The sequence below is a fragment of the Macaca mulatta genome, chromosome 7 (assembly GCF_049350105.2).
Source record: "Macaca mulatta isolate MMU2019108-1 chromosome 7, T2T-MMU8v2.0, whole genome shotgun sequence".
Lineage (NCBI taxonomy): Eukaryota > Metazoa > Chordata > Mammalia > Primates > Cercopithecidae > Macaca > Macaca mulatta.
The window spans coordinates 140,966,718-140,993,291 of NC_133412.1; the positions used below are offsets into that span (position 1 = coordinate 140,966,718).

The 26,574-nt window shown below is 42.8% G+C and overlaps 1 protein-coding gene across 8 annotated transcripts in view; it reads right to left on the reverse strand.

Moving 5' to 3' along the window:
• Positions 1–26,574, reverse strand: part of ZFYVE26 (zinc finger FYVE-type containing 26) — a 67,917-nt gene that overhangs the window by 40,022 nt on the left and 1,321 nt on the right. For 3 of the 8 annotated variants that reach the window (XM_001107907.5, XM_015143963.3, XM_077941186.1), the window contains exons 3-16: positions 25,305–25,383; positions 19,879–19,968; positions 18,090–18,612; positions 17,265–17,395; positions 16,174–16,338; positions 15,938–16,026; positions 14,821–14,984; positions 12,783–12,986; positions 10,215–10,823; positions 9,874–9,957; positions 6,353–6,421; positions 5,790–5,941; positions 2,490–2,691; positions 956–1,219 (exon numbers count right to left, since the gene is read on the reverse strand). In XM_001107907.5, the coding sequence (XP_001107907.4) occupies positions 956–1,219; positions 2,490–2,691; positions 5,790–5,941; positions 6,353–6,421; positions 9,874–9,957; positions 10,215–10,823; positions 12,783–12,986; positions 14,821–14,984; positions 15,938–16,026; positions 16,174–16,338; positions 17,265–17,395; positions 18,090–18,612; positions 19,879–19,968; positions 25,305–25,383 (2,825 nt within the window). The remainder of the gene's footprint in view (positions 1–955; positions 1,220–2,489; positions 2,692–5,789; positions 5,942–6,352; positions 6,422–9,873; positions 9,958–10,214; positions 10,824–12,782; positions 12,987–14,820; positions 14,985–15,937; positions 16,027–16,173; positions 16,339–17,264; positions 17,396–18,089; positions 18,613–19,878; positions 19,969–25,304; positions 25,384–26,574) is intronic. The other 5 variants (XM_077941190.1, XM_077941189.1, XM_077941188.1 and 2 more) reach the window with 3 other exon arrangements.

Here is a 26,574-nt window from a genome sequence, read left to right on the forward strand (position 1 = left end):
CTCAAAAAACAACAACAATAACAATAAAAAAATAAACAACAACAACAAAAACAAACCTCAGGCCTTGAGTCTCTAATGAGCTTCCCTATATACAACACCTTGCAACTGCTGGTACAACTCATTGCTGGAGAAATAGGCATAGGCATGCCCTGGGTGACTCCACAGGCAGAGGACTCTCGGAAGCTTGCACCTCGTTTCCTCCAGATTTTATCCTATGAGCCTTTTTACTTTGCTGATTTTTCTTTGTATCCATTTGCTGAAATAAATCTTTGCTCTATGATGATAGGCTGATTCTTGAGAGTTCTTCTAGAGAATCACCGAACCTGGGGGTGGGCTTGGGGACCCCAGACACAAGGGGCTACTCATATCATAACCTATTCACTACTTCTCCCTCTATATTACTGAGGCAGAACAGGTTCCTTTCTCCTCCACTACTCAGTCCTTCCAGTGTTTGGTGCAAGTAGCAAGGACAGGTATGGGGAGTAGAACGTTGCCTAATTCTACCTTCACATACCTGATTTCTCTAAGAATTCCGTATGCATATTCTGCACTATTATTGACCTCAAGGTATGATTTCCCTCCAACTGTGACTCATTCAGTTTTCCCTTACACCTGGATTACAAATTCAAGATGGTCTCAGGTTTCAGGTTAAGTGAAGTTCACCAAGGAGAGGGCATGCAGTCTTAAGGCTCAAATTCCATTGACACCATTTTAAAATGTATATTTCTCCTTTGAATTCACCTATAATTCAATAAAGAATTTCCCCAAATTGCTATGTCTATTTTGTCTCTCAACAGACTGTATTTATGCCATCAGATTGTATGTGACAAAATTTCATAATCCATTCACCATCTGCCTCCTCCAATAACTGCTTTCTTCCTGGACAATTTATCAAGACTCTCAGAAACGCATCTCATTTAAGAATGAAGGGATACAGCTAACACAGCACACTCACCCCGCCTTTCAAGGCTACTATTCAAACGCCGTTCAGCCGTCTCCAAAAGCTGCTTGCAGGTTTTCCAGAGCTGGCACTGAGAGCAAGCTAGGTCAAATGTAGCCATGGCAGGGGGGCTGAGGTCTTCCAGAACCTCTCTCAGGGGAGCAGTGGGCTCCACTAGAGTCGTGCTTATCCAAAAGTCCTCCTGGAGCGTGGGGATGGGGTCTCCAGAGGTGCTGAGCAGCTTGTCGGTCACGTCAGAGATAGAGTAAAACACCATTCCTGGCCACCCAGCAGTGGAATAAAAAGCAAGGGGTGAAAAGGATTCTCACTACAACTTTTATTAGGTAAAGTAGTTACTTTAAAATTGTTTGAGGTTCATGTGCACAGAGTATCTTCTATGTATATTAGCACTATCATTATGGCCCGCTCTTATAGCTTCAAAACAGTGGCATGAAAGGAAGACCAAGAGAAACTCAGAGTGGTCCAGATGAGGGAGGGCTTCTTCCAAATGGGGTCTCAAAGTAAGTTCAGAAAGAATGACATAGACCTGTGTGTGCTAATCAGAAAAGATCTCTAGAACACATTGCTAAAAAGCAAGGTAGACTGTAGTATTGTCCTAAGAGACTACTTATATTAAAAACAGAAATGATGTGTGTATATTCTTGTGAATAGGCATAGAAAATTTCTGGGATAATATGTAGGGAGCAATATGTGATGGTACCATGGTATGTAGAGCCTAGGTCAGTAAGAGTTGTGAAAATGTGGAACAAGAGTCCAACTTCAAGAAATAATGAAAAGATTGGCTCTCTTGCAGTGCATCCAAGGTTGGGAAATTGAGATCTGTGAATTCTAGGGCCTAAATTTTTTTTTTTTTTAAGATGGAGTCTCGCTCTGTTGCCCAGGTTGGAGTGCAGTGGCGCAATCTCGGCTCACTACAAGCTCCACCTCCTGGGTCACGCCATTTTCCTGCCTCAGCCTCCTGAGTAGCTGGGACTACAGGCGCCCGCCACCACGCCTGGCTAATTTTCTTTTTGTATTTTTTAGTAGGGACGGGGTTTCACAGTGGTCTCGATCTCCTGACCTCGTGATCCACCCGCCTCGGCCTCCCATAGTGCTGGGATTACAGGCGTGAGCCACCGCGCCTGGCAGCCCTACGTTTTAATATTCAACTTCACTTAATAGAACAGTAAAACAATATGCTTTATCCCTGAGTAATTACATGGGAAGGAAATAAACTCCTAACCATTTCCTGAAGCCAGAGACAGTGGCCATCAAAACACATGTTAAAAATAGCATTCACAGTCTTTGTTGAAATCACACAGGATAAGCTTAATGCAGAAGGTCGAGTGGTGGTATGTGAACAGCCTGGGCAAGGAGGATGGGCACAGCTGGAAAACTGGATGTACCAGCTTTGCTGTTTTTCAAGGCAGGTGTCCTGTATTGAATTTCTGCTCACCCTCATGAGGAGCGTAGGATTTTGGTGGTTTCTCCCCTTTTACCCCCTCTCCCAGCCACCTCACCACTTATGTTGTTAGCAGGGAAGCCTGACCTGCTGCTGCAGCACTGCCAATGGCCTGTAGAGTTGAGCGGCCACTGCCAGTTCTCCGAATGGTGTTGCTACCCCCATCTGAGTTCTGGTTTTCAATCTTGTGCTCTACTTGGGCCAGTTCTTGGATCACTTCCTGGTAGCGCTCCATGAACATCAGTTCTCCTGAACTGGGCGAGGACTTCAGGTTGAACGTGAACAGCACCTGTCATGGGAGAGGGAGAGTGTGGTCTCACTGATTTAGGGAATGTCCACAGATAGGAGATCTTGCCAACAATTAGACTGTGGCCCTAAGATGTCTTTGTGCTTTGTAGGGTCAGAAGGGCACTGAATGTTAGAAGAGCAGTTCAACCATAAAAAATAATTCATAAAAGTAAGAAAACCACCAAAGCCTCAGTAGAAAATAGGCAAAAGATGTGGACAATTTCAGAGGAAATATATATGACTAATATATAAATGGGGAAATATTTTTTCCCTTGTCAGTAATCTAGGAATTTAAGGAATAATACCATTTTGCATCTATCACAATAACAGAGTGCAAAAATAAATCCTCAGGAGGTAGTGTAACATTAAGTATCACAATTTTTTTGAAAAGCAGTTTGGCAATCCATAAAGCTTTAAAAATGTTTACATCTTTTGACTCAGCAGTTTTTATGTGGAACTTTCTTTTTTTTTTTTTTTTTGAGACGAAGTCTTGCTCTGTCGCCCAGGCTGGAGTGCAATGGCCGAATCTCAGCTCACTGCAAGCTCCACGTCCCGGGTTTACGCCATTCTCCTGCCTCAGCCTCCCGAGTAGCTGGGACTATAGGCGCCCGCCACCTCGCCCGGCTAGTTTTTTGTATTTTTTTTAGTAGAGACGGGGTTTCATCGTGTTAGCCAAGATGGTCTCGATCTCCTGACCTCGTGATCCTCCCGTCTCGGCCTCCCAAAGTGCTGGGATTACAGGCTTGAGCCACCGCGCCCGGCCGAGGAACTTTCTTAAAAAAATAATTCAAAAGGCTTAATGCCTAAACGTAATCACCTTGGCACTATATATTACAACTATTACAAGGTTAAAAATAATCTAAATCTTGAGCAACAGGGTTAAATGCAGCTACTTGATCAGACTATTGTAAGGTCACTAAAATCAAGGTTAAAAGACAAACGCTAATATTAAAATGTAAAAATGCATGATATAAAGTTTTAGATTGGAAATAATCTCAGCTATATAAAAGTCATACATATTTTGGAGAAATATTGGCCAAAAAAGTAAATTTTTAATATTGGTTGTTCCATACTATAGGGTTAAAAGTAATTTTATTTTCTTGTTAATACTTTCTGGTATTTTCTTATATGTACAACTAGTTCTGTCTGTATCCAGGTCAAAAAATAAAAGTTTTACTGAAAAAAAAAAAAAGACCATGGCTCAAGAAAAGGAGGAGAAGTGGAGGACATTTAGGGGTAAAATATCATGGGACTCCTAGTTAATTCCTCTGGATTTGAGCATTAGAAAGGCTGGGGAGGGGCTGGCTGGCATGGTGGCTTGTGCCTGTAATCCCAGCACTTCATGAGGCCAAGGAGGGCAGATAATTTGAGGTCAGGAGTTTGAAACCAGCCTGGCCAACGTGGTGAAACCCTGTCTCTACTAAAAATGTAAATATTAGCCAGGAGTGGTGGTGTGCACCTGTAGTCCCAGCTACTCAGGAGGCTGAGGCAGGAGAATCGCTTGATCCCAGGAGGCAAAGATTGCAGTGAGTCAAGATTGAGCCACTGCACTCCAGCCTGGGTGAGAGAGTGAGTCTCTGCCTCAAAAAAAAAAAAAAAAAAAAGAAAAGCTGGGGCTGGGGAGGGTCCTATCCTCCTCCAAGGATCATAATTATCATTAAAGTGTAAGATCTAAAATGATCAGAGAAGGTTAAGTAAAAATTGTCCTATCACCTACAGTTCCCTAGATTTATTCCTCAACAACTGAACTCACATGAAAGAACAATTCTGACCTACATGCTAAGTAGATAAACTACCAAATACTTTACTACCAGTAAAAGTATCATTAATATGCCAAGAGGGTTTTAAACATTAGAAGAGTCCTGTTTTATGCTATTAAGTTTAATCAACAGTAGAGGATTTCATATTCCTCACAGCTAGAACGTAATCCTCTTAACATTCCTATGAGGTAGAAAAACCAGGTGTTACATTTAACTCCAGTTTTCAAATGAGGAAACCAAAGCTCAGAGAGGTTGAGAGTCTTTCTGATTACCATTCCAGTGCTATTTTCTCTCTACAATACAAATATTCTAGTCTGCCAGCTCTCCATACTTCTTGTATATTGAACTGGCATTCTATTTATTATTGAGACTGGGCATAATGGCTTATGCCTGTAATCCCAGCATTTTGGGATGCCAAGGTGGGTGGATCTCCTGAGGTCAGGAGTTTGAGACCAGCCTGACCAACATTGCAAAACCTTATCTCTACTAAAAATACAAAAATTAGCCAGACATGGTGGTGCATGCCTGTAATCCTAACTACTTGGGAGGCTGAGGCAGGAGAATCGGTTGAACATGGGAGGTAGAGGTTGCAGTGAGCTGAGATCGCGCCACTGCACTCCAGCAGCCTGGGTGACAAGAGCAAATCTGTGTGTCAAAAATAAAAAAAAAAAAAGTCAAGAAAAGGAAATTGTATTAAAATTTTAAACTAGATAAAAACATGGGCTGGGTGCGGTGGCTCATGCCTGTAATCCCAGTAGTTTGGGAGGCTGAGGCAGGTAGATCACTTGAGGTCAGGAGGTCAAGACCAGCCTGGCCAACATGGCAAAACCCTGTCTCTACAAAAAATATAAAAATTAGCCTGGTGTGGTGGGCACCTGTAATCCCAGATGCTTGGGAGGCTTAGGCAGGAGAATCGTTTGAACCTGGGAGGTGCAGTTTGCAGTGAGCAGAAATTGTGGCACTGTACTCTAGACTGGGCAACAGAGCAAGACTCCATCTCAAACAAACAAACAAACAAAAACCCATGTATATGTTCAGAGAAGGAGTCAAGGAGAGAAACAAAAATTTCCATGTTTTTAAGTGGTGGGAATGTGGCTGAATATTTTCTTTTACCTTTTTAAAACACTGCTATGTTAAGAACCACAGACAATTCAGTATCTTTCAATCCGCCCTGCTGAAGACTGGGCCTGGGCACATGGAAACCCCCTCCTGCTTCTGCTGCTTCTGCTTGATGTGGACCCCTGAGTGCTCCCAGGTGGCTCTGGTTGCACATGCTCTGAGCCTTACCTGATGCTAAGTTGTTCAGGGGCTGAAAAGGTATGGCCCAGGCTCCCCTTACCTGATGGGCTTCTGCAAAGTTTCCACGAAGGATGCAGGATGCCAGCAGTGACTCAGGTGGGGAGAACATCATGGGGATGAGTGAACTTTGAGAATGGGGGTGCAATCTGCTGTCCAGCTCATTCCGCCCAGACACGGCACTCAGACTTCCCTCTGTTGGGACACAAGAATGCGTGGGGCCAGAGAAGCAAGAGGAATTGAGGAAATGCTATATTGCTGCCACCTACCACCAAACTTTTATCTCCTCAAAGTCCTTCTGTAAAAGGTCTGTAAATAGGTCTTAATTTTTCCTCAAATGAAGGGCAAACCTAGGCTACCATCTTTGAATACAAGATGTTAAGTGCCAACTACCTTCTTTGAGTATTTACCTCTATTTTTCCCTGTTGCTGGATAACTAAATTGAGAATGAAACAGTCCTTTCCCTTCTCCCAGCTAAAATCTGGCCATCTGCCAACCTTGAATAACAACCTTGACTGCTCAATCCCGGCTTTACACCATGGTGTGTGGCAATTCTATACCAGGGCAAAGCTGCTCAAAGTTGGCAACTGGTGGAAATCTGCATACCTGATGTACTTGTGCTTGGCTCACTACTTGTACTTTCCAGGGATGGGTTGGAACCTCTGTCTCGGCCATCTACGGGTATTGGGAAGAAGACAGAAAGTCAGTCATCAGCTCCTTACAGAGTAGGAAGTGTGAAGTTGGCTTGACAGCCAAGATCTGTGTAGTTAGAGACAGAGGACAATGAGTAACTATGACACCTGCTGCTCCTTCTACAGCAAAACACAACTCCTACAGACCAAAGGCAAAGGGTGGGCTGAATATGACAACAGGGTTCACCTGGGCAGTAGCCTATACCAGTGGTTCCCAACCTGTGGGTCTCAGAGCCCCAGGAACTTTCAAGTTATTTTTAGGGGTCAGTGATCAGCACCTGCTCAGTAAGCACTGGCAGTATTCTGAAAAAATAAAAGCACAACTGTTATGACCAGGAAGTAGTAGGGACACAATATTTCCTGACATAGAAAAAGGTATCCTCACACTTGAAAAGGCAGATGACTGGCTAGGTGTGGTGGCTTACACCTGTAATCCCAGCACCCTGGGAGGCCATTGTAGCAGGATAGCTTGAGGTCAGAGTTTGAGACCAGCCTGGGCAACACTGCAAGACCCTGTCTACACAAAAAATTAGAAACAAATTAGTTGGGCAAGGGGCCATGCATCTGTAGTCCCAGCTACTCATGGGGCTGCGGCAGGAAGGATTGTGTGAGCCCAGGAGTTCAAGGTCACAGTGAGCTATGATTGTGCCACTGCAATTCAGCCTGGGCAACAGAGCAAGACCCTATCTCTATTTTTTAAAAAATGTAGGGAACCAAAGTCTAAGACCTGGCTGGCCACGGACCATGATATTCAAAGTCTCAGAGAAAAAGCTTCTTCTCTTCTCAACACCAGGCTTCCTAACGTGCTAGAGCTTTCTAACAGAGGCTCACTATTTCTTAGTGTGCTCATTCGAGGGGCTGTCTCAGCCTCATGCAAGGAAGGCCCCTCAGTTCACTGTTTGGAAGCCCGTTAGAAGGAACAGCTGTAGAAAAGAGATGATGGATTGTGCATTCTTGTACTGAATGGGTCAAGTGGATGCAAACTCTACCTTCTGACCTAAACCAATTAATGTAGCAGCTTAAGGGACTTAGCAACTCAACCTTCAAGGTTTATCTCATGGCATCCTCCACCCCACCCAGTATGCTCACCTTTCATGTTGCCACTTAGCTAGAGCCTACTCATTCTCTGGAGCTTGGTTCAAGAGTCAACTCCTTTATGAAATCTGTTGCCCTTACATCTGCAGGTCATGCTGATACCCTGTTTTAAGACATTTCTTCTGTTTTCAAGCAGGGCCTCAGGTCACTTTAAACTTTCCATGTATAATGTCTAAGCAGGTACATTACAAATTGTTTGAAGTCAAAAGCCTAGCTTGTGCCTCATTTACCTCCCTCAAGACACCTAGTACTGTTTAGCCCATGGGAAATCCTCATGAATTCCTTTTAATTTTTAAAAGATCAACACCAAAAGCCATAATGAAAACTTGATTCTCTAAAAATTTAATACTCCTGCATAATGTGCCTGTATTAACTTCTCTAAGAAAAGTCCATAAGTGGAATCAAAAGGCAAAATAGAGAAAAAATAATAGCACATGATGAGAAAATATTTTCCTTAATGTATAAAGAGCTTTCTACAATTCAACATGAAAGAGATTCCTAAGGAAAAATGGACCTTAGACATTAGGCAGTTTACAGAAAAATATAAACAGCCAATAAATATATGAAAAGATATTCAATCTCAAAACTAAAAAAATACTACTAAAGCAATGAAACATCATTATGATATTAAGTATACTGGTGAAGGTTTTAAAAAATCTACTACTGACTGATGAGAGTATGTGCAAATAGGCAACCACATATAGCTTACAGAACTATAAATAATAGGAGGGAGAGAAGGATGGGGAGAGGGTGATTAATGAATATAAAATCAGAGCTAGATAGGAGGGATCAGTTCTGCTGTTCTGTAGCACTGCAGGATGAATATGGTTAACTATAATCTATAATATATTCTCAAAAAGCTAGAAGAAAGATTTTTTTTTTTGAGATGGAGTCTCACTCTGTCACCCAGGCTGGAGTGCCGTGACACAATCTCAGCTCACTGCAACCTCTGCCTCCCAGGTTTAAGTGATTCTCATGCCTCAGCCTCCCGAGCTGGGCGCCCACCACCACACCCAGCTAACTTTCATATTTTTAGTAGAGACAGGGTTTCACTATGTTAGCCAGGCTGGTCTTGAACCCCTTGCCTCAAGTGATCCATCTGCCTCAGCCTCCCAGAATGCTGGGATTACAGGTGTGAGCCACTATGCTCGGCCGAAGAAAGGATTTTGAATGTTCACAATACAAAGAAATGACAAATGTTTGAGGTGATAGATAAGATATTACTCCAATTTGATCATTATACATTTTATAAACATATTGAAATATCACTGTGTATCCCTTAAGTATGTACAATTATTACATGCCAACTAAAAATAAAAGGGAGGCCGGGCCCAGTGACTCGTGCCTGTAATTCCAGCACTTTGGGAGGCCTAGACGGGCAGATCACTTCAGGTCAGGAGTTCAAGATCAGCCTGGCCAACATGGCAAAATCCTGTCTCTACTAAAAATACAAACATTAGCCGGCCGTGGCAGCGCGCACCTGTAATCCCAGTTACTCAGGAGGTTGAGGCACAAGAATCGCTTGAACCCAGGAGGTGGAGGCTGCATTGAGCTGAGATCGCACCACTGCACTCTAGCCTGGGCAACGGAGTGAGACTCCATCTCAAAAAACAAAACAAAACAAAACAAAACAAAACAGGAAATAAAAATAAAAGGGGAAAAATAATAAGACCTACTTCATAGTATTGTGAGGATTAAATAAGTGAACAATTACAAATATAAGGAATGTAGAGCAGCATCTGGCATACAATGAATACTTAGTATTAACTCTTACAGAAAAAAAGAAATACATATAGGTCTATCTTATTTTTAAGGCAACTGGGTAATATCTATCTATATTTTATATCCACATACATCTAGTAATTCTGCTGCTAGGAGCTTATCCTATATTTACACAAGTATGCACAGAAATGTATAAGGTTGTTTACTACAGCACTGTTTATAATAGTAAACAACTGGAGACTTAAATGTACATGAACAGGGTGTTTTTGACAATGGAATACTAAGCACTATTTAAAATGATAAGTGAAAAAAGTTCTCAATTTATAGTACAATACATCTGTATATATAATAGGATATAAACGAAAAAAGCAAGCTGCAGTTCTCAATATATAGTATAATGCATGTGTATATATAAAAGGGTATACAAGTTTATATTGCATGGAAAATTTCTGGAAGGATACACAGGAAACTATTAACAAGGGTTACCTTGAGGGAGTGGGAATACGATAATTTTACAACACTTTTGTTGTCTTTGACCATGTGCTGTTTCTTAAAGAGTATTAGACAAGTAGCATTACACCACTTGCCTAATGCATGGGAATGAGCTCTTCAGATTACCTGCCTGGCTCCTTCTTGTCCGACGACCCCGGCGGACACTGGGGTGCCGTGTGGCAGGCTGGTATCTTCGGGAAGGTTGCTCCTCTGAAAGAGCAAACCCAATAGGACACACAGGAGAGTGATCAACTTTGATTTGGCCCCCTCTTGGCATAACAGGTGGGGGAAGGTTTGCACTGGGCTCTGAGACACGGAGCATAACCCAGTGGTCTACACTGGTTGCCATGGTGATGATATGCCCTAAGTTACGGGGTGACTTCCATGTACTTCTAGCTCTCTCCCATATTCCCATGATCTTTCTCCCTCCCCACCTTCTGGTTCCACCAGTTCCACCCTCCTCTCACCTGAATGATGGTTGCTTGTTACCACTTTGTATCTCCACTGGGCTTCAGAGACAACCTTGGAAAGTCGATGCAGGCGACTCTGCAGTCCATCTCTGCTTCCTGAGCAGCTCTGACCTTCTTGCTTTGGCTTCTCAGGGGCAATGCGGCTACTGATCTCATCCAGTTGTTCTTGGAGAAGCCTGAGGAAGGCCCCTATTGCAAATTCATCAGCCAGAAATCCACTGATACCACTAGTAAAGTGTTTTAAGTCCAAAAAGCTGTGCCTATGAGGCCCTGGGTAACTGTCTTTTGGCTCTGCCTTCACACAGCTTGGCATTGTATAAGCAAGGGTCTTTGGGACTCCCAGGGAACCCCGCTCTGACTTCCTTTCTGGATGTGCTATGTGCTGAGGGCTCTCTGACGGGGACCTCAAATCTGAGGGGCTCTTCCCCTCAATGTCATCATCCTCAGCATAGTCCTCAGGCAAATGAGGCTCTGGGTGAAGATCAGCAGAGGTGATGAGAAGCAATGAGAAGATGTTTTCCAGAAGCTCCAGGCACAAAGAGTCAGGAATACTGCACAGATACTGTTGACACCTGGCCAGGTAAGTTGAGAAGAGATTTGCAGCACCTACAAAAACATGTACAAGAGACGAGGCCAGAGAAAGAGAAGACAGAGAATGCAAACATTAGAAACATTACCTCCCAGAGTCAAACATTCTCACAACTTTAGCTCATTTATTTATTTTTTAATTATAAGGGAACTGAGGTTACAGTGAGAAGAATAAAAGAGACTTCTTAGGACGTCTCATCATGATTTGCAGAAAGATTTTGCTATTTCAAAAGTACAGCTGGCCATGGGCAGTGGCTCATGCCTGTAATCCCAGCACTTTGGGAGGCTGAGGCAGGCGGATCACCTGAGGTCAGGAGTTTGACACCAGCCTGGCCAACTGGTGAAACGCCGTCTCTACTAAAATACAAAAATTAGCCAGGCATGGTGGTGGGAGCCTATAATTCCAGCTACTCAACAGGCTGAGGCAGGAGAATCCCTTGAACCCAGGAGGCGGAGGTTGCAGTGAGCCGAGATCGTGCCACTGCACTCCAGCCTGGGTGACAGAGCGAGACTCTGTCTCACAGGAAAAAAAAAAAAAGTACAGCTTACTGAAAACTCATTATTTTGTATCTGCTTTGTGAATATTACATTGTTCTTCATCCCTGATAAGGACTCCATATTTCAGTTCCAGGAATGAAGGTGACATGCAGACACTTTACTCCTCAATTCTATTTCCACTTATTTTTACACTAAAGGTGATCATGGTGGGCTGGGCGCAGTGGCTCACACCTGTAATCCCAGCACTTTGGGAGGCCGAGGCGGGTGGATCACAAGGTCAGGACATCGAGACCATCCTGGCTAACATGGTGAAACCCCGTCTCTACTAAAAATACAAAAAATTAGCCGGGTGTGGTGGTGGACACCTGTAGTGCTACCTACTCAGGAGGCTGAGGCAGGAGAATGGCTTGAACCCGGGAGGCGGAGCTTGCAGTGAGCCGAGATCGCACCACTGCACTCCAGCCTGGGCGACAGAGCGAGACTCCGTTCCAAAAAAAAAAAAAGAGATGATCATGCCTACCTAGATCTCTTAACAAATCCTTAATAGGCAAAAATGACCATGCTAAGAGGTAAAGGTCTATTCCAAAGCTAGGAGAGAGGGAAAACTGACCACTAGTCACAGAAGGCAAGTTAAGGAATTATAAATTATTAAGAAAAATGAGAGGATAGGACCATTAGGTTGGTACTTTTCACACTGTAGGCTATGACCTATGAAATCACCTTAGAAGGCTACATTTAAAAAGATGAAACAGGAAACAAAAATAATCAGGAGTGTGCTCTGTGAAGTAAGCATTGTTTTTAAAACTTGGTTTGTAGGCCGGGCGCGGTGGCTCAAGCCTGTAATCCCAGCACTTTGGGAGGCCGAGACGGGCGGATCACGAGGTCAGGAGATCGAGACCATCCTGGCTAACACAGTGAAACCCCGTCTCTACTAAAAATACAAAAACTTAGCTGGGCGAGGTGGCAGGCGCCTGTAGTCCCAGCTACTCGGGAGGCTGAGGCAGGAGAATGGCGTGAACCCGGGAGGCGGAGCTTGCAGTGAGCTGAGATCCGGCCACTGTACTCCAGCCTGGGTGACAGAGCGAGACTCCGTCTCAAAAAACAAAAACAAAAACAAAAAAAACTTGGTTTGTAGATCACGTATATACACATACATATGTAAACACACAAATTATATACCTAGGTGCAAACTGGAGTAGGATGTAAAATGCCATTCCTACCGTGAAATATAGTTTTTAAAAAAAGCATTTGGAAAACACCACACTGGGAGATCAGACTCTGTTAAAACAGGCAATCACTTGCTTTTTCCATGTCCCTTCGATTCAGAGGCTGACAGACGGATGAAACTCTATCTCTGGGTAAAATAAAACCAAGGCCATCACCTCACTCCCAATCTTGATGGAAGAGGGTAAACACACGAAGCTCGCACTGGCATAGGTTGTTACCAGCTTATGTCAGAGATGGAGGGAAGTGCCGTACCTGGGGAGGAAAGAGAGTCATTCGCTGGCTCTGCAGCTGAGGTCAGGTCCTCAGAGAGGCTGTCTTTGCAGTCCTGGCACTGGGAGTGCTGGTGTGAGTTTACACAGAGTGCATAGATGGCATACTTCATGGCACAGAAGCCCTGGTAGAGTGTCAGGTTCTGACACTGGCTCAGGTGCTCAGGGACTGGAGCATCAACTGCATCTGAATTATAGAGAGAAACAGGCTGAACTTGAGAGTTAATTCATTCAGGCTGCAAATATGGGTGAAGCAAAGAGATGCTATGCCGTACTTACAGGTCCACTTGTAGGTTCTTACCCTCTCTCCTTTCTGTCGGTCTGATCTGTGTCACTTCTAGGGCTTTCCCTCTAGTCAGTATCAATTTTCAGTTTCCTGCACTTCCTTTCCCCCACTCACCTCTCTTCTACATATCTCATGACTTCTACATGGCATTATTGCCCAGGGCCAGGTCTTACACCTGACAGTGAGTGCCTCCTTAAAATTTGCACCTTAAAGGTCTCTCTTGCCTCACCCTAGTTGCAGCCTTATTATTGCCCTTTTTGCCTTTTCCAAGTGTGCCCCGTGGGTCCAGGGATCAGATTTAAAATACTACATTTCTTTGGAAGGCCTGTATACTTACATGTAGGAGCAGAGTTCCTATTCCTATAGGAAATCTGCTAAGCAAGCTGCCTATCTTTCCAGAAAAAAAAAAAAAACAGGGAATGTAATAACACTGGTTCTGCAATTAGCAGTAGGTCCTTTCAAAAAGTAAAGCAACATCCAGGCTGCGAAACCTCAACTGCCATATAAGAAAGTTTGTGTCTCTCAAAGGTAAGTGTCTCTGACCTGTGTGGCAGACTGTGACTACACAATGATACATTTCTTAAGAACAAAAAGAAATGTATACATTCCACAATGTATACATGCATCAATATATATTCCCAAAATAGATACAATTATTATTAGTCAATTTAAAATAGGGTAAAATTATATGGGGTGTAGTGATAAGTGCTTGTAGTCCCACCTACTGGGGAGGCTGAGACAGGAAGATCACTTGAGCCCAAGAGTTCGAGACTAGCCTGGGCAACATAGCAAGACCCTTTCTCAAAAACAAACAAACGAACAAAAAACCATGGTGAGAATTCATTTGAGAGAGGAGGGAAATAAGATAAAACTTAAAGAAAAAGAGAGAGCTTTTTAATGGGGTCTTGAATTTAAGCAAAGATCTTAGGTTAAAAAAAGGCTTTGTTCCTGTTTCAGACAAGAAGTCCTTCTTCTTCTTCTTCTTCTTCTTTTTTCTTTTTTGGATGGAGTCTCCCTCTGTCACCCAGGCTGGAGTGCAGTGGCGCCATTTTGGCTTACTGCAACCTCCACCTCCCTGGTTCAAGCAATTCTCCTGCCTCAGACTCCTGAGTAGCTGGGATTACAGGCGTGCACCACCACACCTGGCTAATTTTTTATATTTTTGGTAGAGACAGGGTTTCATCATGTTCACCAGGCTGGTCTTGAACTCCTGACCTCAAGTGATCCACCAGCCTCAGCCTCCCAAAGTGCTGGGATTACAGGCGTGAGCCACTGTGCTCGGCCCAGGCAAGTCTTTCTTCTAAACCTCCTGATCTGTTACATGGAGTATGAAATGGACATGGGAGAAAAGGCACAAAATATGCTATCAGAAAGCTTATAAGACATGAAGCCACCCACTAAGAATTTGCATAAACACTGTCTGACAATGCTGTGTATTCAGAGGGCAATTTCTAATTCTGTTCCACTGGAATGAGGCTGTACTCCTGTGATGGTTCCACAAGGACAACGAATGCAGGACCATGCTCACAGGATTCCCTACACTTCACCAAGAAAGAAGAGGAATGCCCTATATCTCATAATCTGATTAGGACAAACAGTGCTCATTTAGAGGAGACTTGCTCACCACCCTCTTGAAAGATCTCAGCAATCACATCTGGGCAAATCTCATGTGGGAAGAAATGTGCAGGAATGTCCTAAGAGGAAATGCTGGCCAGGTCATTCCACTCCAACTCACCAGGCTCTTGCTGGGGGTCCTTGGCTGGCACTTTCTGTAAGAGCTTGAGAACATCTTCCTCCCTGAGGGCTGGAAGGTTTGTAAGGTGATGGAGAGTGTAGAGCACTGAGTGGCTGTCTCCACCGTGTAAATGACACAACAGATCTCTCTTTGGTATGGGGTTGCTGAATGGGAAAGTTGGAAGGATGGAAGAGAGGCAGTTTATATTATTGCCCGAAGAAAGATCAATCTCCATTCCCTCTCGCTTTTCCTCTCTGGACCATAACGCCACAGGTTTCACTTTCCTACAAACTAAATTTTCGTTGGTTTGGGATGGAGCATAACATTTATTTACCCTCAGGGAGGTACATCTATCAAACCAGCTCTAGTTGTCTAGAAAGGGCCTAGAAAGGACCTTTCAGGTCAGTAGAGTCTAGAAAGGTCCTACAGATTGAATTTTCTAATTTCTACACCCTCTCTAGGTTCAAATGAACACAAGTATCTCTGGCTTTACTTTGAGTAAGAGCCCCTTGCTACTTCCCCCTCTGCCCACTGTACTTCAGAAAGTGCTGGTGAAGTGGGTGAAGAACAAGATAGAAACCTAGGTCCAGGCTAAGTTACCAGAGAAACACAGGGCCTCATGCACAGTTCAATAAGCATTCGTTGAATAAAAGTGTGATCCTGGATAACAAAAGACTAAGAATGTGGATGACATTATGAGCTGTGTGATTTTGGACAAGTTATTTTATACGTATGGGCTTCAGTTGCCCGACTTTTATAATGAATATAATATTGGTATCTACCCATCGGATTACTGTGAGGCATAATTGAAACCATCCATGTAAAGGGCTTAGAGCAATGCCTGGCTTATGGTAAGTGCACTGGAAATGTGAGCTATTGTTGTTTTTATTATTGTCATCCTAAAATTATCCTCTAGTTATGACCTGATGGTCATGGTAAAGGTAATAATTACTTGTGTTTCATTCTTGGTTTAATAGCTGGAACAATTATTAGTAGCTAGTCAACATTGCCAACTCAAAACCCTTTATGTGGAAAATGCCTTGAAACGACCACACATGCAGAGTACAGGGTCAGCTGTGCCCTGTGGTGGGCAGGGGATGCCTGCACAGGGCCATACCTGCTCTGCTGTATGCACCACTCCAGGACTTCCAGGTGAGCCCACAACCCATCACAGGCATCCCTGAGGAGCTCATCACAGCCTGGGTCCTATGTTGATATAGGAGAAGAAAGAGATGCTGACTCAGGCACCTGGGGTTAGGGATTATGACTGACTTTAGGGCTCTGCATTGGCCCAAGCCCAAAGCCCCAAGGTTCTCACTTCCAGAGCAGCCTGGGGTGCTGAGTGAGAGTTACCTGGGTCCTGTGCAGGGTCTGGAGCAGACTCTTGGCTGACTCTAGGCTCTGGCAGTGTGTCCAGCCCAGGAGCACGAGCAGGCAACTAAGGGGCCTGAATTCTCTATCAAGTAGGCAGCCAAGATTTGGGAAGTCTTCTTCTTTCAACAATGTTAGTGCTGTTACCTGTAAGTCAAAGAAAGCTGTTATGGGCAGCTATGTGGATGAGACAGAATGGGTTCCAGCTTACTGCTCATTAGAGAAAGAAGTATTTTAGTACAGCAGGGAGATTTCTGACAATAACAGGAGTGGTTGGCTGGGCGCAGTGGCTCATGCCTGTAATCCCAGCACTTTGGGAGGCCAAAGCAGGTGGATCACTTGAGGTCAGGAGTTCGAGACCAGCCTGGCCAACATGGTGAAACCCCATCTCTACTAAAAATAGAAAATTAGCCGGCATGGTGGCACAGGCCTGTAATCGCAGATACTCGGGAGGTTGAGGCAGGAGAATCACTTGAACCCAGGAGGCAGAGGTTGCAATGAGTCGAGATTGCGCCACTCCACTCCAGCCTGGGTGAGAAGAGGGAAACTCTGTCTCAAAAACAAAAAAAACAGAAGTGGTGAATTGAGTAAGATAAATGTTTATGAAAACACTAGACTGTGAGTTCTTTGAAGGCAGAGACTGACTTCTGTTGTAACTCCAGCTCCTATTACAGTACATGGCACACAGGATGAGATTAATAAGTATCTGCTGAATTAAACTGAAGCTCAGTTGCAATATGGAAAGAAAAGATTAAAGTAATTAAATTCTCCTGTCAGCTAGGCAACATATTGTTGCCACTGCCTTTTCTTTCTTGCATCCTCCAGAAAGCACACACATATACATTTTAGTTTCTGCCAAAGGACTGACATAAAGTGACTGCAACTGTAAGTATGAATGGTACTGATTCTCAGAGTCTCCTTTCCCATGGGGCTGTGGGAGGGACAAAACCAAATGACTCAACACTAATTAGACTGCTTTATGTTGGCCAAATGAGTGGGAGAGAAATGAGGAACGAAAAAGTCTGGGGAGAACCCCTGGGTACCTCTGTGATGAACAATTAAGCTTGACTTACCAGAATCTGCTCGAGGAAGTGTTTGTTGTTGCTCAGGCAGTAGAAATAGGCCACTTTCCAAGCCTGGGCTGGGTTGGGATTGGAGAACAGGGCTAGCATTGCCCGCTCAGGATCTAGATGATCTGGTGAGACTGAATATCAAATAAGACGGTTATCAGGAAACCAAGAGCTCTTCTTTTCTAAGCTAGAGCCCATTTGAACAACCAAGTGATGTGCGAGTTTGCTCTTTTAAGAACAGGCTGGGTTTTCCATACTTTATCTTAAAGAATCTTTACTTCTCTTGAGAGCTTCTGAAAAGCTCTTTCCTGCTATTGCTATTACTTTATTTTTTTCCTCCCAACACCTCCATCTTACACTAGAAAACCTGTACTTTATTTATTTATTTATTTAGATCGGGTCTCACTCTGTCATGCAGGCTAGAATACAGTGGTGCAAACACGGCTCACCGCAGCCTCGACTTCCTGGGCTCAGTGATCTTCCTGCCTCAGCCTCCTGAGTAGCTTAGACCACAGGTGTGGGCCACCATGCCTAGCTAATTTCTAAAATTTTTTTGTAGAGATGGGAACTCACTATGTTGCAGAGGCTTTTCTTGAACTCCTAGCCTCACGTGATCCTCCTTGCCTTGGCCTCCCAAAGTACTAGGATTACAGGCCCGAGCCACCATGCCAGGCCTGTACTTTTACAAAAGAGCATCGTACCCATTTTTGCTTAGCCTCCCCCATTGGATGTCCTGAGCCACATGGAAGGCACCAGTCTAGAGCCTCCAGCAAAGCTGGGCATACTGGAATTACTGAAACTAAAGGAACAGCAGCAAAGGGAACACACCTTTTCCCCAGGCTGTAGCCCTCAGTGGCTTTTCTGTGACCTTCTCTGCATAGGTATGGCCATACAGGGACACCAGGCCCCGGCTGGCCTTGTGCAGCAGGCAGCTGAGCAGCCGCTCCTCCCGCAGGGGACTCCCCTCAGTCCTGCAGGCCTCTAGTAGTTCCTCACACAGGAGACGCAACTCAACCCCAAGTGGTTCTGCAGGGCAACGCAGAGTACGCAGAGCTCCATAGATGGCATCGACTACCCCAGGGGGCACTGAATCAGGGCCCTGCAAAGCCCTCAATGCCTTTCGAATGAGGTCCACCAGTGCATTCTGCAGAGGCCAGTGACAGAAGCCAGTGCCGTCATCCTCCCCAAGCAGGAGCTCCAGCAGGGCCTGTGCTGGCTGGGGAGACTGCCTCAGGAGATCCCAGAGCACAGAGATAGCTTCGGAGCTGAGACGAGGAGTACAGCTCTCCCTCCTTGGATTTCCATCAGGCATGGGGCCTACTGCACCCTGTGTTAAGGTCTCATACAGCTCCTAAATAGAGGATGAAGAGAGGGATGGGTGGTGGGCATGCCTGGAATGGTATCACTTGTGTGCCTTCATGCTTTCCTCTTTTTCAGTTTACTTATATAATAGTAGCAGTAGCAAATACTTATATAGTAGTTACTATGTGTTAGACACTATTCTAAGGCCCTTTACACAGAAAAATCAAATTAATAGTCTTCAGAGGAAGATACTACTTTTACTCCTATTTTATAAATGAGTTGGAGGCTGGGAGAGATGAACTCAATTGCCCAGGGCCTCCATGCTCAAGCTAGTCCCACCTCACTGTCTCTAAAATGTGTACTGGTGATGTGAATCAAGGTCTGCCAACTCACAGATCAGGTAAGATATTATGCCCATCTAAAGGCATTTACATTCAATTTTTAAAAGAACGTCAGTTTTTAACCCTTGATCTAAATCCTAGCCATGCTTTCAGTCCATTCTTTATCCTTCCATAAAACCTTCTCCAATACCTCCAACCCATATAGCTTCGATGTACTTAAAATTAGTACCATATGATTTAATACATGATAGTGTGTGTTTTAGTCCTCCTTCCTCAGTCACCTAAAAGCAAGAACCTCTCGAGCCTGTCCTCTGTTTGCAGGGTGAAGGTACAGGGAGAGAAGGGGGTGAGAAGTAGGTTATTTCCCACACTTGAGCACCATGCCTGTAGATGGTGCTCAATGATGCCTCTTCACTCACTGCCTCAGAGATGGACTGCAAGACCATGAGTCCTTTACCTAATACAAGTGAAAGTCCCTCTCTTAAATCCTACTGTAACTATGTCTTTAATTAACTGGTGGCAGGGTCATTAAGAAAATAAGTATTGGGCCTCAGAGCATATCTCAGGCACTAAAGTAGTAACTGATACATGTTATAATGATATAACTAAGACTTGGTGTGAATCTACCCCTAGAAGGTTGTGATGAGAATTAACTCTAACACATTCAGTGAACCTGTTATAGAAAAGATAGTCAATGAATACTAGTTCCTTGTCCCCTCCATATTTCCTGCTATCTATTAATAAATCTTTAATTCCCAGTTATACTTGGTACTTCTGGACAACCACCTCAAAAATTCTAAAATCATATAAGTTTACCCTAACTCTAAACTCTCCTCAAAGGAGCTTCAGTGTTGCCTTGCCTGAGAACAAAGTATAGGCAACATCTTGGAGACCTGTCTCTTCTGGATCCCTGGAAGCTAAGCTGCTTGAGTGACTGTCAACCCTGGGTGGATGGCACCAGGGCCCTCTCTCACCTCGAGGATGTTCTCTGGAATGTCACCTTGGAGGTCTTCTGACAATAAAAGAAACTCAAGCTTTCTCCGGAAAACAACTGGGAGTAACTTCTAGAAGAATCATAAGAAGGAAGCATAGAGATGAGATACATGTTTTAGTTAACCAATTTAGTTAAATATTTCTGTCCAGTTATCCAGTTAGTCTTATTTCTACTATTTCTCTAAGATAAAGCACTTCTTTTTTTTGAGACAGAGTCTTGCTCTGTTGCCCAGGCTGGAGTACCGTGGCATGATTTTAGCTTACTGAAACCTCCACCTCCCAGGTTCAAGCAATTTTCATGCCTCAGTCTCCCAAGTAGCTGGGATTACAGGTGTGTACCACCACGTCCAGCTAATTTTTATATTTTTAGTAGAGACAGGGTGTCACCATGTTGGCCAAGCTGGTCTGGAACTCCTGACCTCAAGTGATCCACTCACTTAGGCCTCCCAAAGTGCTGGGATTACAGATGTAAGCCACCATGCCTGGCCTCTCTAAGATAAAGTATTTTTAAACACAACAGTCCTGGATATGTTTTCAGATATTGTTCTTTTTTTTTTTTTGAGATAGAGTCTTGCTCTGTCACCCAGGCTGGAGTGTGATCTTGGCTCACCGCAACCTCCGCCTCCTGGGTTCAAGCAATTTGCCTGCCTCAGGCTCCGGAGTAGTTGGGACCACAGGCGCATGCCAACACACCTGGCTAATTTTGTGTATTTTTAGTAGAGATGGGGTTTCACCGTGTTAGCCACAATGGTCTTGATCTCCTGACCTTGTGATCTCCCTGCCTCGGCCTTCCAAAGTGCTGGGATTACAGGTGTGAGCCACCATGCCCGGCACAGATACTATTCTTTATAAATAAAAATAGCTAAACTTGGACATACACCTCTCTTAAAAACATACTTAAAGCCTACACTGATCAGCCTTAAGTTGCAAGGTTTGTTCATTTCATTCACCCTTTTTTGTCACTTGAGGTCTTTCCCCAAGGATCTCTCTTGCTGTGTTCAAAACACCCAGTTGTGGGTAAGCCTGGGAGGGTATGGCCCACATGATCCTCTTTTGGTCCAAACCCCTGTTTTTGTCATTCACTATCCTTTGCATAGCAGTGAAAGAAGAACAGTAAAGGGGGAGAAATCCGATGTTTATTGACCAGTCACTATATGCCAGTACCTCGCAGGTACTGTGTGCCATATTTTATTCTTAACACATTTAATTTCCAAATCAAACAAAACTGTGGCACATATTTATAAATTTTTTACAAATAATCTTTACTAGAGGTAAAATGATTAGGAAGCATTTTTCCCAGTTTTTTCAAACGAAAAGGAAAAGGTGATCCCAGTGTTAATGAGACGTGCCATCAGAGAGGTCTAATGTATAGAGAGAAAGGCTCTGACTCTTCCTGCGCCTGCTCGTTTCACAATAACTTACCTTCACCTGGTCTCTAACACTCAAATTGGAGTCTCCCCTTTTCCAGACACAAATAAAAATAACAAGAGTCTGAGACTCATCCTGAGAAACACTACCTTAAATATGAGACATCTGTCAATCTTGCTTCTGGTTAAAGCTTCCCAAAGATGAGTTTTATTGGAAGGCAAGGAACACCTGCAGGGGTGTGTGTGTGTGTACACCTGCAGGTGTGTGTGTGTGTACGTGCGTGAGGAGAGTTTAGAGTACAAGACCTAACTATCTCCATTCATGTACCATTCATCACATCAGAGGCTAACACGATCTAATATGTTCTTGGTCCAAATCTTATTTCTTCTAACCATGTACTTCCCTAATATGTGCATCAAGGCCATGTGAAAGCTTATATAATGCCTGTGATTGGAAGCTGGTGGATAAAATTCATGCTGGGAAGCTGAGGATTAGTGCTTCTAAAGACTAACAGAAAAGAATAGATAAGATGTCTAGGACAGCAGACCCTTAATAGTCTGGCTAAGATTTTATTTAGAATCCTAAAGACTGAGTATTTCATACCTATTTTACTGCTGAAACTACTTTAAACATATTCAGGATCATAACTGACTAACATTTATCTTCTTAAAAGAGGCAAGAATTTGCTCAGCATTTCTAAGCAAGATTTTCTGACTGTAAGAGCAAGGCGTGTTCAATGTAGAAAAATTAAATATACAAATAAGTAAACTAAAATATGTTATATATCTATAGAACATATATATGTCCAGTTAGTCTTATTTCTGCTATTTCTCTAAGATAAAGTGTTTTATCTTAGAGATATATATAATATATGTTATATTTTAGAGTGCAATATAATATATATATAACATATATGTTAGTTTGCTTATTTGTATATTTAATTTTGTAATTTTATAAATTTAATTTGTATATTTAGTTACATATGAAATATATATGACATGAAATTTACATATAACATATATGAAATATGATATATAACATGTATTATATATGAAATATGTAACACATATGAAAAATATATAACATATATATGAATAATATATATAAAAATATATATTTCTTTTTTTTTTTTTTGAGACGGAGTCTCACGCTGTTGCCCAGGCTGGAGTGCAGTGGCGCGATCTCGGCTCACTGCAAGCTCCGCCTCCCGGGTTCCCGCCATTCTCCTGCCTCAGCCTCCTGAGTAGCTGGGACTACAGGCGCCCGCCACCGCGCCCGGCTAATTTTTTGTATTTTTAGTAGAGACGGGGTTTCACCGTGGTCTCGATCTCCTGACCTTGTGATCCGCCCGCCTCGGCCTCCCAAAGTGCTGGGATTACAGGCTTGAGCCACCGCGCCCGGCCAAAAAAAAAATATATATTTCATATGAAATATATGTTATATATATTCTCACTGAAGGAGAACAATTATTATTATTATTTTTTTTTTTTGAGAAGGAGTCTTGCTCTGTCGCCCAGGCTGGAGTACAGTGGCCGGATCTCAGCTCACTGCAAGCTCCGCCTCCCGGGTTCACGCCATTCTCCTGCCTCAGCCTCCCCAGTAGCTGGGACTACAGGCGCCCGCCACCTCGCCCGACTAGTTTTTTGTATTTTTTAGTAGAGACGGGGTTTCACCGTGTTAGCCAGGATAGTCTCGATCTCCTGACCTTGTGATCCGCCCATCTCGGCCTCCCAAAGTGCTGGGATTACAGGCTTGAGCCACCGCGCCCGGCGAGAACAATTATTAAAACTGTGGTCTAAGGCCATTCATTCAGATCATTTGCTATGCACATCTCTTTTTTTTTTTTTTTTTTTTTTTTTTGAGGCGGAGTCTCGCTCTGTCGCCCAGGCTGGAGTGCAGTGGTGCGATCTCGGCTCACTGCAAGCTCCGCCTCCCGGGTTCACGCCATTCTCCTGCCTCAGCCTCCCGAGTAGCTGGGACTACAGGCACCCACAACCGCGCCCGGCTAAGTTTTTGTATTTTTAGTAGAGACGGGGTTTCACCGTGGTCTCGATCTCCTGACCTTGTGATCCGCCCGCCTCGGCCTCCCAAAGCGCTGGGATTACAGGCGTGAGCCACCGCGCCCGGCCTGCTATACACATCTCTATGCATGTATACCAAATGTACTTTTTCCTAAACTGCCTTTTTTCCTATACAGCAGACCATGAGCACTCTATGTTAGTGAAAACTCATTTGCCAAATACTTTTGAATAGTGGTATAGTATTTTACATATAGATATACTTCCATTTATTAACCTGTCCTATACTGTGGACATGGAAGCTGTTTCCAGTTTTCCTCTAATAGAAGTAGCATAGATGTGAACATTTCTGCAGCTAAATCTTTGTATAAATGCTTACACATGTAGAGATAAATCCCTGCAAGATTAAAAGGCAGAAGGCAAAAATGAATGGAGGAAAGGGAAAATAGAATTAGTATTTCACCTAATAATTAAAAGGGAAGCTTTTGGCAAAAGGTGGGAGCCTGGGAAAGGACAGGCAGCCAGTAAATTCCTAGATGATGAAGGCACCTTCAGGATAATGACTGGACTTGGAAAACTACCCCAAGAATTCACTGGATACCATGGGCCTTATATAGTTTTAAAATTCTATGAGGAACTAAAATAGTCCCACAACTGTTTAAATAAGCAAGTCATTGAAGCTTTGAAGACCATATAATCTATCTGTGAACCTGGGAAAAACGAGAACGGGAAGTAGACCCCATCACCTGACATAGTTGAGCAACTGTCTAGAAAATAAGCAACCATTCACACATAAAGTAAGCAAATAGCCTCTACCGAGGTGAAAGTTAATATTCCATGTTTGTACTAGAGACATCCTTAATCAGTAACAATTCTTTTTCTCTTTAAAGATACTATTGTAACTATGGTGTTACTATTTTAGCTCAAGTTTTCTCTTTTAAATCTGAAACCATAGCCAACTCTTAATTATGCTGGGTTTCATTATTTTTCAATCTTGTTTTTCTTTCTTCTCCCTCTCATTTTTCTTTCCTAAACAGCTGGCTAAATCCTGGATAAGAGATACATTCAGATTAGCAATTTCTGTTACTTTTTGACAGCTATGTGAAGAACGACAAATGTCACGCAAATGTGTAACTAAAGACAAAATTAATTCTGGTGACCAAGAGGAGCAAAAATTTTAAAAACTGGCAAAATGATAGACATTTTAAAAGTAGAATTTGTGGTTTCTTAGTTTTAAGTCCCTCTGGGCTAAAAAAGTAGTGTTAAGGTGGAAAACGCAGAGGATTGAGGTCAGAAGATCTTGGCTTCAGCACCAGTTCTATCAAATAACTTTACAGTGTGTCCTTGGGCCAGTCATTTCTAAGTTAGAGGTTCTTTACTTAAATCTCAAAGTCTGAGGTTCAATATGAAAATGTCTCAGAGAAATTCTTTTATAGATATCAATTTCTGATAATTAACACATACTTCTAAAAGGGCTTTTAATGGAAGTTTATCTTTAAAAAAAGTAATTCCTTACAAGTTTTTTTCAATATTAATTTGCTTACTTGTTTTTATATTTGGTAATTTTCTGTTCAATTCATGTGAATTAGTAAACTACAAATTAATGGAATTTGATTCTATGAGATGTCATGGAATTAGGCTAGTTAAAATAGGATTTTTGGAAGAAAAACCAAGTTTCAGCTCAGCACATTCTCTATTACTTAAATGTTGAATAGATCCAAATGTTACAGATTCATAATTTATTTGCTATTTTGTTACTTTCACTGAGTTTCCAAAAGTTCTCTTTAGACATAAGACTCATAGTGGTATTTAACAAACTGTACTATATGCCAATGTATGTTAGTGCATTAATGAATGAATTTAGGTAAGGAGACAGCAATAAAAATTTAAGCCATTCTCTGAGAATGAGTATGATGAATTTAAACATAAAGGAAGTAACAGACAGAAGGGAAATCCCACAACTGCTTTCAAGTTCTTCTCAGTCCTGGCCTCGGGGGAAAATTTAATATAAACCTACTTACCTTTTCCCGGGCCAACCATTTCTCCAGTACAAGAAGCCAGACCCAGGCTAACCTTTGAGGGTTGATGTCCTGCCCACATCTGAAAAAGGTGTAAAGAAAGACTTGTAAAAAAGAGTTTCTACTGATCTTTCATCTTTTGTCATCCAAGACAGAGTTTATTGCTCATTCTGTTTTAAACCTGAACAGGCAAGACATTGCCCTAATGAGATATTTTTAAATGTATATGACAGTTCAATAAAACATTGGAACCAGGCCGGGCAAGGTGGCTCACACCAGTAATCTCAGCACTTTGGGAGGCTAAGGTGGGGGATCACCTGTGGTCATGAGTTCAAGACCAGCCTGGCCAACATGATGAAACCCCATCTCTACTAAAAATGCAAAAATTAGCCAAGTGTGGTGGCAGGCGCCTGTACTCCCACCTACTCAGGAGGTTGAGGCAGGAGAATCACTTGAACCCGGGAGGGGGAGGTTACAGTGAGCCTAGATTGTGCCACTGCACTACAGCCTGGGCGACAGAGCAAGACTCTGTCTCCAAAACAAAAAAACAAACAAAAAAATTAGAAACAGAACAGAGCTAGCAGCTTTCATAAAAAGCCTTAATCTCACCTCCACCTCCCTATCTTAGTTTAAAACAAAACAATATTACAGAGAAAACCATAATAGTTAATACTATCTAAAGCATTTTTTTTAATACAGAAAGTGAATCAGATAGTCTTAAAAAAGGAATTTCATACAAATTTATTTTTAACTATATGCTAAAAACAGGACTTTAGGAATTCATAAGCCTTTCTCTGAAGTTAGGAATTTAGACGATAACTGACTAGATCTCAAATTAAAGGAGAAAAAGAAAAAGAAGGGATCACTTAAGTTTCTCCATTGTATATGTGCTAATACAATATGTAAACAGTATAGCATAACAGTCAAAGGAAGGAAAACCCAAGGAAAGACTTAAAACAGTACATTTGAATCCTGTATCACCAGAGGTTACTAGCATCACCGGGAGGAACTTCACTGAAAATCTAGGATGGAGAACTGTGGTTGCCAGGGAATAAGGAGGGGTTGTTGTATAAATACAAAGAGGTAGCACCAAGGAGTGAGGGAGTTCTTTTGTGGTGATGGAACAGTTCTGATCCTTACTACAGTGAAATTACACGAATCTATATATGGATAAAACTGCAGAAAACTACAAATGAAAAAATGAAGGCAGGTTAAGAAAATGCTGAAAACCAAATAAAGTACGTAGTGTCATTAACAGTAATGTACCAATGCC